Source organism: Crassostrea angulata, chromosome 6, assembly GCF_025612915.1.
Source record: "Crassostrea angulata isolate pt1a10 chromosome 6, ASM2561291v2, whole genome shotgun sequence".
Lineage (NCBI taxonomy): Eukaryota > Metazoa > Mollusca > Bivalvia > Ostreida > Ostreidae > Magallana > Magallana angulata.
Window position 1 is genome coordinate 6,822,683 of NC_069116.1, and position 13,721 is coordinate 6,836,403.

A 13,721-nucleotide genomic window follows, 5' to 3' on the forward strand; every position below is an offset into this window, starting at 1 on the left:
AGTGTTTGGTTTTTTTACAATAAATTTTCTAACTTTCAAATGATACATATGTGATTTTGTGTGTATTTTTCAAGCTTTTGTGGTGGGGAAGGGATAATTTTCATATTAATAATAGAATACCAGAATATGTATGGTAATAGCTGTATCTTTGCACACATTTTTTTTTTTTTTTCGCTTACAGATTTAATTAGTTTGGATTTCTTGTGTGTGTGGTGTTTGTGGAATCGTTTCCCGTACGGGCTATCTAATAGCCCGTGACGTCACATGGCGGGAACCCCTGCGCGAGCTAAAAGGGATTTGGACCCAATCGCCTTTCTAGAAGTTGACAGCAACGGATAGAGATGTACAGGTGAGTTCGGGGTAACCCACGGTTAATATCATAGGCAGTGTTAGGTATATAAACACCATATTGGCGCCCAACTCGTGGCCCTTAACTCACTGTATATATAAGACAGGAACAATTTTTTTTCCCGCAAAGTGTCAAAGCTGTTTATTAGGCGTTTTTTTTTCTTCTGTAGATATACGGGTGTAGCCCCCATTTTGGGGGCCACCACATGCTTAGGATTGTAGGATTAATTTGTGAATTTATTTTCACCTCTGCATATTTTGTGCATAGTTTTTTCCATTTAAAGTTTTCATTCCATTGTTGATAGGTATAGTTTGTTGCATTTAGCATATAATTTGCATTTTCTCGCATAGTCTGTGTTGATTTTGACTTGGAAGGTTTTTGTGTATTGTACCATTCGCTCATCATGAATGTTTCATTTGAAGAGGCTTTGCAAGCCTTGTAGTGTAGCGGATAGTGGATGAAATATTTCACTTGTGGATACAAGCACCAAACTCGAATTCATGCGCAGAGTGTTCATATCTGAAATGAACATCAAATTATATCATACAACAAATTCTTCTTTATAATTTCACAGAAAATAAAAACATTACCCAGAAATATTCAAAATATCATGAAAACATTATGAAAAAAAGACGCCATTTTGAAATAAGAGGCGGCCATCTTGAAAATGACCAAAACTTGAATGGCCAACGATATTTTTTGATCAAGTAATGTTCAAGAAACCTTCATGCAAAATTTGGGGCTTGTATCCACAAGTGAAATATCTTGCTGAAATATTGACCTAAGCCGCTACACTATTGGGGTTAGACGACACTTTAACACCTGATGAGGAGCAGACATCTTGGCCCAGATACAGTAGGTGTTAGAACTCCGGGCAATATGGGTTACTGTGCTCCTAGCATTGTTAGGTTAGGTCAGGCTGCCGGCCCATCCCGCTTTCCAGGAGGGCAGGCAGACTATCCCAAGTGTGGGAGGTTGGTTTGGCAGGGTACAGTAAGGGAGCCAGAGGTCAAGGTGGCACACTCTGTTGTGCCTGGACCAGCCAGTAGTATTCAGCCAGGGGTGTCCCCTGGCTCTTCGGTAAGATGCAGTTCACCAGTTTGTTATAGGGAATTTGTCCCACCTAGCGAATATGTAGGGGTCCCCATGTCACGTCTTTTCCATATGACCATTACCCGTAAGTGTGACCTAACTGTTAGGGATGTTCCTGTCATCCAAGGGCCTTAGGATACCATTGGAGTCACCCCGCTGCATCTGCCTAATGTTCAAGGGGACCTGAGACCCCACCTGCTAGACCTTGATCCCCCCATCACCCCGTCCCCCTCCAACTCCATGCCCGGTGGGCCTGTCAGACCCACATACCAGCCCACACCCCAGCCCTGTAGCTATTGCCCTACTAGTTCAACTAACCAACCCCAGGACCCTGCTAGTGTAAACCAAGGGCAGCTTGTTGATTTGCCACATGCATCTCAAATTGTTGATTCTCAACCCCAAGCTTCACTTGCTCAGCCTAGCCCTGCCCCAGGGAATAGTAACTCCATGCCAGGTAGTAGGCCCCCTCATTGGGTGCCTCGCCATCCTTCCCCTGGGGGGAGTACCTTGCCACTAGGGTCCAGGAGTCCTTGGTCCATACCTCACAGGGATACTTTGGTCTGCGCATGTGCACTGCTGTAACCCAGCCGGTCGCACCCAGCTGTTATTACCCAACACCTCAGCCCGGGGATGATCAGTATGTTACTGTGCAGGGGGGGACAATGTTGGGACTGCACCAGTATTTTACAGGTTATGCGGTCCCAACGCTTGAGGCCTCCTCCCAGCCTTACAGTCCTGAGGGAGAGGGAAGTAGAATAGCACAAGTCCAGCCACAGTATCATGAGCCCTTGTCTGGGGAACCCCATCTCCTGGGTGACCATTCATACATCCCAGTACCTCATGCATATGAGCCCCCCACTAGAGATGTACCTTCTAATGCAAGTCACGCGCGGAATCCCGCTGCGTCTTGCAGTCCCCCTGAATATGCACGGATATCCGCAGCGTCTCATCATACCCATGAAGATGCGCGGTTATCCGCAGCGCCTCATCATCCCCATGAACATGTGCGGTTATCCGCAGCGCCTCATCATCCCCATGAGCACGCGCGGTTATCCGCAGCATCTCGCCATGCCCCGGAGTTTTCGCAGACGCCCATTGCGACCTATGGCTCATCTGGAGATGTGCAGCTGCCTGTGGTGCGGTACAATCCTCAAGACTATGCTGCACTACCAGCCAGTTCCAGCCACCGGACCGTCCGGAATAGACCTAGATATAAGGATCTCCGCTATGATGGCAAGTGCAACTTGAAAGCCTTCCTTCATAAATTTGTTCGCCAACAGTGGAATGAGACCGAGCAACATGATCAATTCTGTTTCTTTCTGGAGGGCCCGGCCATTGAGTATTACACTTTGATGCTGGAGACTACCCCCGCCTGAGGTTCAGCGAAATACTCAGGAAGTTTGACAAGCGCTTTGGCTCATCAGCACCAGACCTCACTCATCAACTTAATTTTCAATCGGCAACACAGAATAGTGGTGGATCCCTGCGACAGTGGTCTGACTGAGTGCTCACCTTGGCTACTCGTGCATTCCCCCAGCTACCGGATGTTCATGCCCAGGCTATACCTCGTCTGTGTTATGGAGCGGAGGACCGGGAGGCGGGTTTGTACACTTTGGATGGCCAACCCAAGACTATGGAGGAAGCTGTCGACCACATGCAGTACTTCCAGCATTCGCGTCAGAGCAGACCCCCCAAGCCTAAGCGGGAGGCGGTTAGGTCCATGGCGGATAAGGACAAGGTATCTGTAGATAGCCAGAAGGATGGTGAAGGGGAGAGTGAGATTAAGGAACTCAGGAGCCGATGCAGCAGTTTGAGAATTGAGGGAGAGTGGCAGGGCCCCAGCAGACCCGATGCCTCCGTCACCGCCACCTCCTCCACTAGGAGGGCCGGGGGCAGCCAGAGCTAGCCAATGTTTTAAAGAGGACATGCAGAGTGTGAAGCCAGAGTTTGGTCAGTCAGGGGAAACCCGTCTTGAGCATTCCAAGCAGGGTGGTGGATTTGGAGTGCGTGTCAGGAATCAGCCCATAACTGAACCATTTCCTGAGGAGGAGCTGCTGACTGAAGAGGAGGAATCTCCGGTTCCTAGTGATGAGATCCTGACTCCAGAAGACCACAGTCTGAAGCTGCAGGAGCCACCGAGGGAGGATATGACCTCAGAGTCTGGGCCCCATGAAAACAGCGAGGATAAAAGTAGGATGTCTTTAAACCCACAGGCAGTCCCTATGGAGGGGGAGTTGTGTGTCACAGAAAGCCAGCATTGCCCATGGACTGCATTTACCATAAAGCTGAGGATCCAGGGAGCCCCCATTGAAGCTGTGGTGGATACTGGGGCAGAAGTGAGTGTACTTGGGAGGAAGTTCTATGACAATTTGGAGTCAAAGCCCCCCATTAAGAGACAGGTCACTTTGCTGCAAGCCGGAAATGAAGCCCATCTCCAAAAATTTGTTGCCGGCCCATTTGACCTTGGTGTAGGCCAGCACACTCATCAGGTGGATCTTTATGTGGCCCCTCTTAAGGACAGGATGTTGTTGGTAGTGATTTCCAGTCATCGATTATGATCGAAAATCGATCGATTGTTATTGCATTCTAAGCGCTTGATCATAAAAGGTTTCATTACGAATAATCAGTTAAGGTTTTTTTCCCTTTCAACAAGCACATATCATAAACAGAATATTCTAAACGCGAACTATCTATACCCTAAAAAGGTGCGTGGTCTGAAAATGGCTGACATGTCAGACGAGCTCGATATTCTTATCGCACATAGCACATTCTAGAATTTGGACGCATTTTGGTTTCAAGAAAATTAATGTTGGACTGCCTACAGAGGAAAATCTTTTGAATATAGTTTTTTTATCGCTAGAAATACTAAGTAAATCAAATTACAAAAGCCTAGTAATGAGTCTGTTCATTGTAACTTGTTTATTTACATTTATTTTACACTACACTATAAAATATAAAAATTTCCGATTATAATTGATGATTAATTAGTTAAGGGAAACTGATTATCGATAATGAAAATCTCACCGATTCCCATCACTAGTTGTTGGGAATTGACATCCTATGGGAACACAAGGCTAAGATGGACTGGAGCTCGGGGTGATAAACTTGTGTGGGGAAGAGATGCAGATGACCTATGGTAGAGGTGAGACGGAGAGCGTTGCTTGCATGACGCTAGTGCGTGAGGTCTGCGTTTGTGCCGGCTCTGCTGTATTGTGGCCCTTCAAGCTGGACAGGAGTCTGTCTGAATTCATGACCATTCTGGGGATAGAGAAAGTGTCAGAGGCTTTGCTTATGCCCCATACTTACCTTGCCGCTGGAGATGCCTTCGTGGCTTGCCTGGTGAACGCTTTGGAAATTACTCTGAAGGAGGGGAGCTTCCTGGGAGAGGTAGTTGAGGCTCATTTGCCTGCGCCCTACCCTAGGAGAGCGGCCTGGAGTTAAGCTGTGTGTGAGCCTGGGGGATCTCACCCTAAGGTGCCCACCCATTTGCAGGACCTGCTAGAACGATCCTCGGCGCATCTCAAGAATATGCTGGACGCTGGGGTGATTCAGCCCTCTATGTCTGAGTGGGCAGCAGCGCTGGTGCTCATCGGTAAGAAGGATGGGCAAGTCCGATGGTGCCTGGACTACCGCAGGCTGAACAACGTTACAAGGAAGGATGTATTTCCTCTCCCATTGATCGACGAGTGTTTCAAAACTTTGTCTGGGAACATTTGGTTTTCCAAGCTGGATGGGAACTCTGCCTTCCATCAAGTTATGTTAAGACCTAAGGACCGGAAGAAGACTGCCTTCGTCACCCGATATGGCCTGTTTGAGTTCCGGCATATGGGTTTCGGCTTGTGTAACGCCCCAGCAACCTTTTTCCGAGCCATGAACTTAGTTATGTGGGGGCTCACATGGAGCATAGTCCTGGCATTTCTGGACTATGCCTTAGTGCTTAGGTGCGACTTTGAGGATCACCTAGCCAATCTGAGGACAGTGTTTCAGCGCTGATGAGTGGGGGATGAGTACATAGAGGCTGTAAAGGACTGGACGACGCCTACCACTGTGTTGAGCGGTTCCTCAGCTTTGCCAACTACCACAGGGGGTTCATTGCCGGCTTTGCCCAGATTGCCCAACCGTTGTACAGTGTCACTGGGAAGAAACCTTGTTTATGAGGACCACAGCAGCGGACTGCTGTTGCGGCCCTCCGGAAAGTTCTCACTTCACCCCCAATCTTAGCCCTCCCTACTGCAGAGGACGAGTTTGTACTGGACACTGACGCGTCAGCGGAGGCGATAGGTGCTGAGCTCTCACAGATCCAGGAGGGGCAAGAAAAGCTGATAGCCTAAGGTAGTCTCAGCCTGTTAGCAGAACAGAGGAGGAATTGCACTACCTGGAAGGAGCTCCTAGCAATTATCAGATTCACGCACATGTACAGACATTACTTGCTTGGCCGTATATTTGTCGTTCGCACACATCACCATAGCCTTATTTAGTTGCTCAACTTCAAGTACCCCTCAAGATCAGCTTGCTCGCTGGCTCGAGGAGCTTAGTCAGTACGATATGGTGATCCAACATAGACCAGAAAGGCACCATGTGAACGCTGATGCACTGTACAGACCGACCGCCACCCCCATCCAGGTGTAGGGGGGTGGATTTCACCGTTAACTTTAGTGATTTGCCTTGTGGTGGCTGCCTTAAGTGTACTAGAGCCCACCAGTTCTGGATTGCTTTTGCGGATGAAGTTGACGATGTGGTCCCTCTAGCTAGGCCTGGTAGTTGGACATATTCCCCCTTGTTGGGGGAAGAATCTAGCCTTACGAAGGATCAGAGCCCCATTATTGTTGACCGAGAAGAAGCCCGGCCCTCTATCAGCGAGGCAGCTCTGGGCTATGTCTCCAAGAAGCTTATGGGCCGGATCCGTGAAGACAACTGTGAGGGTAAGAGCAGTCCAAATGGCCCATGCCAGTCTCAGATCCAAATAAATCATTACCCCCAGTTTCGCCTGTATCATAGGAATTTCCTTGGAAGGCTTGGTTGGACCGCCTTCCTTGGTGGGCCTCACCCCCGAGGAGATGAGCCGTAGCCAGTAAAGTGACCCAGGAAGACAAACTGTTCCTAGCCAGTCCAGCTGTCAAACATTACTATATCAACAGGATTTTGTTGCAGTTGGACAACGACAGGGTCCTTTGGAAAGAGACAGAGGAGGGGGGAGAGAAAAGGAAAGTTCTGATTGTCCCCATAGAGCTAAGGAGAGAGGTTCTGCGACTCTGCTATGATATACCAGCGGCTGGACATCAAGGGATCGAGCACACCAAGGCCCGGATGAGATTGCATTTATATTGGTACGGGATGATGTGGGGGGCCGAGAGGTTTGTTAGCACTTGTGGCCCCTGCAGTAGAAATAAGCGCCCACAGTGCCACGCCAGGGCAGAAATGATTAAGTATCATGCCGGGGCACCCATGGAGAGGGTGCACCTTGACTTCCTTGGACCGCGCCCTAAGACTCCAAAGGGGAATGAGTATGTCCTAGTCATGGTGGACCAATTTACTAAGTGGGTGGATTGTGTCCCCCTCCCCTCCCAGACAGCTGAGGTTACTGCCAAAGCGGCAGTGGACGAATTCTTTGTTAGGTTCGGCTGCCCCCTTGAGATATTTACAGATCAGGGGCGCAACTTTGAAAGTAAGTTGTTTACTGCTGTGTGTGACCTCCTCTGAATACTTAAGGCCCCCACCACCCCCTACCGTCCGTCTGCCAATGGACAGGTGGAGCGCTACAATAGAACCCTTATGGATGCGGTAAGGTGTTATATTGATAAGGCCCAAGACTGTTGGACGAGCATCTGGCCCAGATAGCGGGGGCCTTCCGCTCTGCAGTCAATTGTAATTCAAGGTTCATCGCCAACAAACTCATGCTTTGTAGAGAGGTCAATACACCAGCTAGCCTGATGTACAGGTCCCCCCTGCAGGAGGGCCCTGCAGATATCGAGACATATGTGAGGGACCTTGAAGACAAAATACTGACTGGTCATGAGACAGCCAGGAGGCGCCTGCACACCTCTGAGGAGAGATAAAAAGAGATTATAACATCAAGGCCGCTACCCGCCCCTTTGAAGAAGAAGATGTTGTGTATGAGCTGGACACCGCGACGGTGAAGGGGAAGTGTTGCAAGCGTAGCCCGTCCTGGAAGGGCCCTGGTATCATAGTCAAGAAGCTGACCCCCCACCTGTACCAAGTAAAGACCAAGTCGGCAGTCATTGTGGCCAATCACGACCGCTTGAAGAAGTGTGTTGACAGGGACATCCCCCCATGGCTCGTTCGGTTTAGGGAGAACTTTGAGAACTCTGAGAGTGCCAAGCAGGAGACCGGGAGCGTCTTGGCTTCCAGCCCCCCTGCAGGGGCGGCGGGTGCCTGCAAGCTTCCCGAATCCCCCTCAGGCAGCAGCCACGCCGAGGTCGGCCCCCAAAACACTCTCCTGCTGCCAGAGGGCCTCCTGACAGTTCTCCCAAGCCCCCCCCCAGACATCAGGGGCGTCCCCGTAACCAAAACCTAATGTAGCCTCCCCCACATGCCCCTCATCATTGGGCCCATCTAATGAGATTGTGTTTGTACCTGTCGGCGCCCTGACGATGAGAAGTTAATGGTACAGTGACGAATGGTTTCACGGTCTGTGTGTGGGTGTCACCCCTGAGGAGGCCTCCACCTTTAAACAATTTGTGTGCCCAAACTGTGTTGGGGGGGGGGGGTTGTTATTCGTCTTGTTCTCCTTTACAGAAATTCTGACAGCGAAGAAGACTGCACCTCCTCCCGCCGGGAGTGGCGGAATGAGAGAACACCCATGGCACCATTGTGGCACGAATGCAACGCTGGGGCGCCTACCGAGCAGGCCGGCGGAGACAGGGGAGACCCGATGGCTGGCCCCCCTGTGGAGCCGCCATCACATCATGAGGAAGAGGAAGCCTTGATGGCTGCCCCCGAGGGGCCACCACTGTCTTATGGAGCGTGTGCCAGGAGGCCATCCTGGCAAGCCAGTGACAAGAAGGGGGATCCCTACCCTGCGAAGAGCATGGAGCGTGGCAAGCTCCTAGTCCAAGTGGTCCAGCTCCACCCAGAGACGACCAGCTTCGCAGCAGGAGGAGATGATCGCCACTCTCTTCCTGCCCCTTTCCCAATTGTGCCGAGAGGACGAACAAGTTGAGGGATCATGTGACGCTCTCCCACCTTCACCCTGTGTTTAGGAGGTCCATGCCCTTGGGGGATGAAGCCACGGCTATGCGACTTAGAGTGTGCGAGTGGTTGGCTGACCAACTCCTTCGAAGTTTGGCCACGTTGACAGACCTGATCCAGAGTGTTCCCACCTTCCAGGTTTTCAGGGAACCTGGCGCAGGTATCCCAGGCGACTTGCGAAGGCCAGTCTTTCAAATCTATTGTTTAGCTAATTAAATGTCAGCTATTGCTTAAGTAACTATAATAGATATTAAGTTTCCCTTTTTTTCATACGGAAAATACAAAGAAGTTACCATATGTTATGATATGGTACAAAAGAAAATTACATAATGGAGCAGGTGCCCTCTGATGATTATATCTTAGTTATTACTGGTTCTTACTTTAGTTTCTGTTCGTTTTCTTTTCATAGGTTGCAATGAAATTTGGTATACAGAAGTATCATAATATCTCGGTCAAGTTTGATTTTGGGTACGATCGAGCAATTTTTGACAGAGTTATGTCCCCATACACCCTTCGGGCCTGCAGCCTCAGGCTGTATGGAATACAACCCAGGATAAATCCTCATACCCCTTGATTGGACCTGGATAACTATAATAATATTGATTTTGTACTATACACTTTAATAAGTTCAAATGAGGTATAAATGGGGCGCGAGATAATTCAGAATTATAAAAAAATTTGTTGGTATTTTAAAAAATCTTCTCCTAAATAAATCCTTGGGTAGTGTAGATTAAAGTTTTTCAAATCATGGTCCCCGATGGTAGGATGGGGCCACCATGGGGGGATCAAATTTTACATGGGAATATATAGAGAAAATCTTTAAAAATCTCCTTCTTAAAAACTATTTGGCCAGAAAAGCTAAAACTTGTGTGGACGCATTCTCAGGTTGTTTAATCATGAACTTGTTGTTTCTGGTTGTAATGTTATGGTCTACTATAAATCTCATCGATATTCGTCAGGGCTGAAAAAATTTGACGGAAGTCTCTTAAAGGTATTACACAAGGATATAGCCAATCAAAATGTGTACTTAATCAATTGTAGTTCCATTCATATAGAGACAATTTCTTTTCTTTTGTTTCTTTTTTGGCACAATTTTTTTTAGGCCTACAGTATTAAATTTGGACTCATTTGCTAGGAAAATTATTACTTGAGTGGAATTGTCACACTAAATTAAATGGAACTGTTATTTACGGTGCAGAGTCTGTTTGTCAACATGTGGGTATATCCCTTTAACTATTTTTAGAATGTGTGTAGGACAACAAAGTAGTGCCTTTAAGCAAAATAGTTCCTATACTTTCAGAGTGTATTTACATTTATTGGGACATTTTAAATCAGAATGTGTGACACATGTAAGACAAGAGTATTTGCAATTTTAATAGCAAGTGTCAAAATTGAATTATTATTATCATTTGAAGGAAGGAATTGAAAATGTTTGATGTACTTACTTACTTACTTAGGCCTCTTCATGCCAGGTGGCACATAAGGCAGCCACACAGTCTCTCCACCCAGTCCGATTCTTTGCTTTTGCCACCACTGTTTTCCATGTTAGCTCTATCTTTTTCAGCTCACTCTCTGCTGTTCTTCGCCATGTTGTTTTAGGCCTACCCCTTTTCCTTTTCCCATCAGCTGTCCAGAAGATGCTTTCTCTGGTAATGTCGTGCTGGTCTTTTCTGAGCACATGGCCGATCCATCTCCACTTCCTTCTAGCGATTTCCACGGATATGTCTTCTTGACCTGCCATATCTCTGAGTTCGTTATTAGATATTACTTTTGGCCATCTGATCTTGAATATGGACCGTAAGCATCGGTTTACGAATACTCTCAGTTTCTTTGTGAGGTCTTTCCGGAGCTTCCAGCATTCTGAGCCATATAGCAATACTGATTTTACATTGCTGTTGAAAATCCTGAGTTTTGTTCTTGTGGTCATATAGGAGGATGTCCATACTGGTTTTAAGATGGCAAACACATGACGGGCTTTATTAATTCTTGATGTAATATCCTCGTCCGTACCTCCTGATGTTGTTATAATGCTGCCCAGGTATGTAAAGGTGTCTACATCTTCCAAAGGCTCTCCATTTACTTGTACGGAGTTCTTGTTCCGTGCATTTATTCTCATTATTTTGGTCTTCTTTAAATTGATGTTAAGTCCTAGGCTTGTAGATGTTGTGTGCAGTTTGGTTGTTTTTACCTGAATATGCTGATGAGTGGAAGAGATAAGGCATAGGTCATCGGCATAATCTAGGTCATCCAGTTTGTTTCCCATATTCCATCTAATGCCGTTATTCTGGTCTCTGGTGGATTCTCTCATGACCCAGTCTATGGCCACTAAAAAGAGTAGAGGTGATAGCATACAGCCTTGTTTCAGCCCTGATGTTACTGGGAACCACTCGGTTTGGCCTTTGTCAACCATCACACTACACTGAAATCCTTCATGTAGTATTCTAATGATGTTAATGATCTTCAGTGGTAGTCCGTACAGTCTTAGGAGTTTCCATAAACTTTCCCGATGTACACTGTCGAAGGCCTTCTCGAAGTCAACAAAGTTGAGGTATAAAGAGGACTGCCACTCTATTGACTGTTCTATGATGTTTCGTAATACAAAGATTTGGTCACAGCATGATCTACCTGGTCTGAATCCTGCTTGCTCCTTTCTAAGTTGTGCATCAACTTGGTGTTTTACTCTGTCCAAGAGAACTCTGGTAAAAACTTTACTTATTGTTGGTAAAAGTGTGATTCCCCTCCAGTTGTTGCATTCTGTTTTATCTCCCTTTTTTGGAAGTTTTATAATAATTCCACTTTTCCAATCTGATGGTATCTTGGTGGTTCTCCAAATATCTTGGAAAAGGTTGTGCATAACAATAGATGTTGCTTCAATGTCTGCTTTTAGTAATTCTGCTGGGATGTCATCTACTCCTGCAGCCTTGTTGTCTTTCATTTTCCTGATTGCTTTCTGTATTTCCATTAGGCTTATTTCCTCCACACTAATGTCAAGTTCTGTTACATTTTCGTTGTCAATGTCTGGTGGTTGGCATGGGTCTCCTCTGTTCAAAACTGATCTAAAATGTTCCGCCCACCTTTTCATGATGTCGCTGTCCTTGGAAAGAATGTTGCCATGATGGTCTTTCACAACACTTGAATTGTTGGTAAATTTTCCAGACATCATTTTTGTAATTTTATAGAGTTCTTGGATATTTCCAGTCCTTGCTGCTTCCTCAGCTCTACAGGCACTGTCTTCTATGCGTTTTCGTTTGTCACGTCTTGCACTCCTCTTGACCTCTCTGTCCTTGTCTCTGTAAGACTTTGACAAGGATTCCATCTCTGTGTTGTCTTTACAGTCTAATATTTTAGATCTGATCTCTCTGATATTAGAGTCCATGTATCTGATGTTATCCATTCTTCTTTCACACTTTTCCTATATCCCAATGTGTCAGTTGCAGCGGAAGTAAAACAGTCCTTGATATTATCCCACTTTCCGTCTATGTTGTTTTCATCATTCATGGTCTCTAGTGCAGAGAATCTGTTCCTCAGTTCCAGTTTAAAGGCTTCCTTTACCTCTAGCTGTTTAAGTTTATTCACTGCAAACTTCCTACGTCCTTGCACTTTCCTCGTTGCCTTTAACTTAAGTTGTATTTTGGCACGTAAGAGTATGTGATCGCTGTTAATATCTGCACCTCTGTACGTCCGAGCATCTATAACTGATCTCCTCCACCTCTTATTGATCATGATGTAGTCTATTTGGTTCTTTGTTCTCTTATCTGGTGAAACCCATGTGTACTTGTGAATGTCCTTGTGTGCAAAGATTGTGTTGCAGACCACTAGTCCATTTATCTCGCAGAAGTCTAGTAGACGTTCTCCATTTTCATTTAATTGTCCAATGCCATGTGCTCCCATACATGCCTCCTTGCCGGTGTTATCCTTTCCCACTTTAGCATTTAGGTCTCCCATAACTATCACCATATCGTGTTTCGGTGTTCGATGTAGCACGCTCTGAAGTTGATTGTAGAAAGTGTCCTTTTCATCATCATTAGCATCGTTGGTTGGCGAGTAACACTGAATCACACTGAGCTTGATGTGTTTGGAATCGAACCTAGCGTACAGTATTCTGTCGTTCACAGGGTACCATTCTATCAGTGTCTTTGATGTTTCTTTACTCATCATTATTGCTACGCCACTCTGGTGATCTTGATCCTTGCCTGAGTAGATGATGGTCTCACTATTACAAGTTATTTTTCCAGAGCCTGTCCAACGTGCTTCACTTATGCCAAGAATGCTGATATCATATTGCTTCATCTCTTTGGCGATCTGTGCTGATCTGCTAGTTTCAAACATAGTCCGCACGTTCCATGCTGCTATGTTGATGTTGCGGTTTGGTCTCAGAAGGTAGCTTCTCAGTCTAGTAGTTCTCTGATGATTTTCCTGACTAGACGTCATGCTTTCATTTCTGATGTTACCTACTGGTGAACCAGGTAATACTTTTCTCTGTGTGTCTGTTTCTGTAGTCAGTGTTCACCGCAGAAGGGGTGACTGGCCCCATGCTGCAGGCATAGCCCCGTTAGCCGGCATAACCCGTTTCCACCTCCTACGACAGGGACGTGGGGCATAGACTTTAGGAGGCGTTTGATGTACACCCTTTCCCAAACTGTAAAATTCCCTACTTTTACTTTCATTTTCAGAGTTTTTCAATACACATGCATTTTGCCGGAAAATGAATCTGACTTCACACCACGAAATTTTAACAGGAAAAAGACAATTTGATGAGCTTTCATTCCAGAGGTCTCTCGTTGCTGAACGAAAATTCGGGCTGGAACATAAACATTACCGCCTATGGAAAATGGAGCTCCATGCTGGTAGGGCAAATTCGTTGTTTACTTGCAACTATGATGATAAACGTGTGTTTCTCTTTCGTACATCCTCTCATTTATGTGAACAAACTAAATTTCCAACAAGTTCAACAATTAAGTTTAATCATTTAGATAACAACTTCTATAGAAAAAAAAATCATCACTTGTTCATGTAAACCAAAAGTTTCTATCATTATTAGGAAATAAATATTATCATTATTTATAAAGAA

At 46.2% G+C, this 13,721-nt stretch overlaps 1 protein-coding gene and 1 pseudogene across 1 annotated transcript; both read right to left on the reverse strand.

The window, feature by feature from the left end:
* Window positions 1-13,721, reverse strand: part of LOC128188378 (uncharacterized) — a 191,327-nt pseudogene that overhangs the window by 48,492 nt on the left and 129,114 nt on the right.
* On the reverse strand, window positions 11,987-13,081 carry LOC128186504 (craniofacial development protein 2-like). The gene has a single exon (XM_052856293.1). It carries the CDS (start codon window positions 13,079-13,081, stop codon window positions 11,987-11,989), a length of 1,095 nt encoding a protein of 364 aa, XP_052712253.1.

Excerpts from the sequence above, each read along its gene's own strand:
- LOC128186504 (XM_052856293.1), bottom strand. The coding sequence starts at position 13,081 with ATGACGTCTAGTCAGGAAAATCATCAGAGAACTACTAGACTGAGAAGC.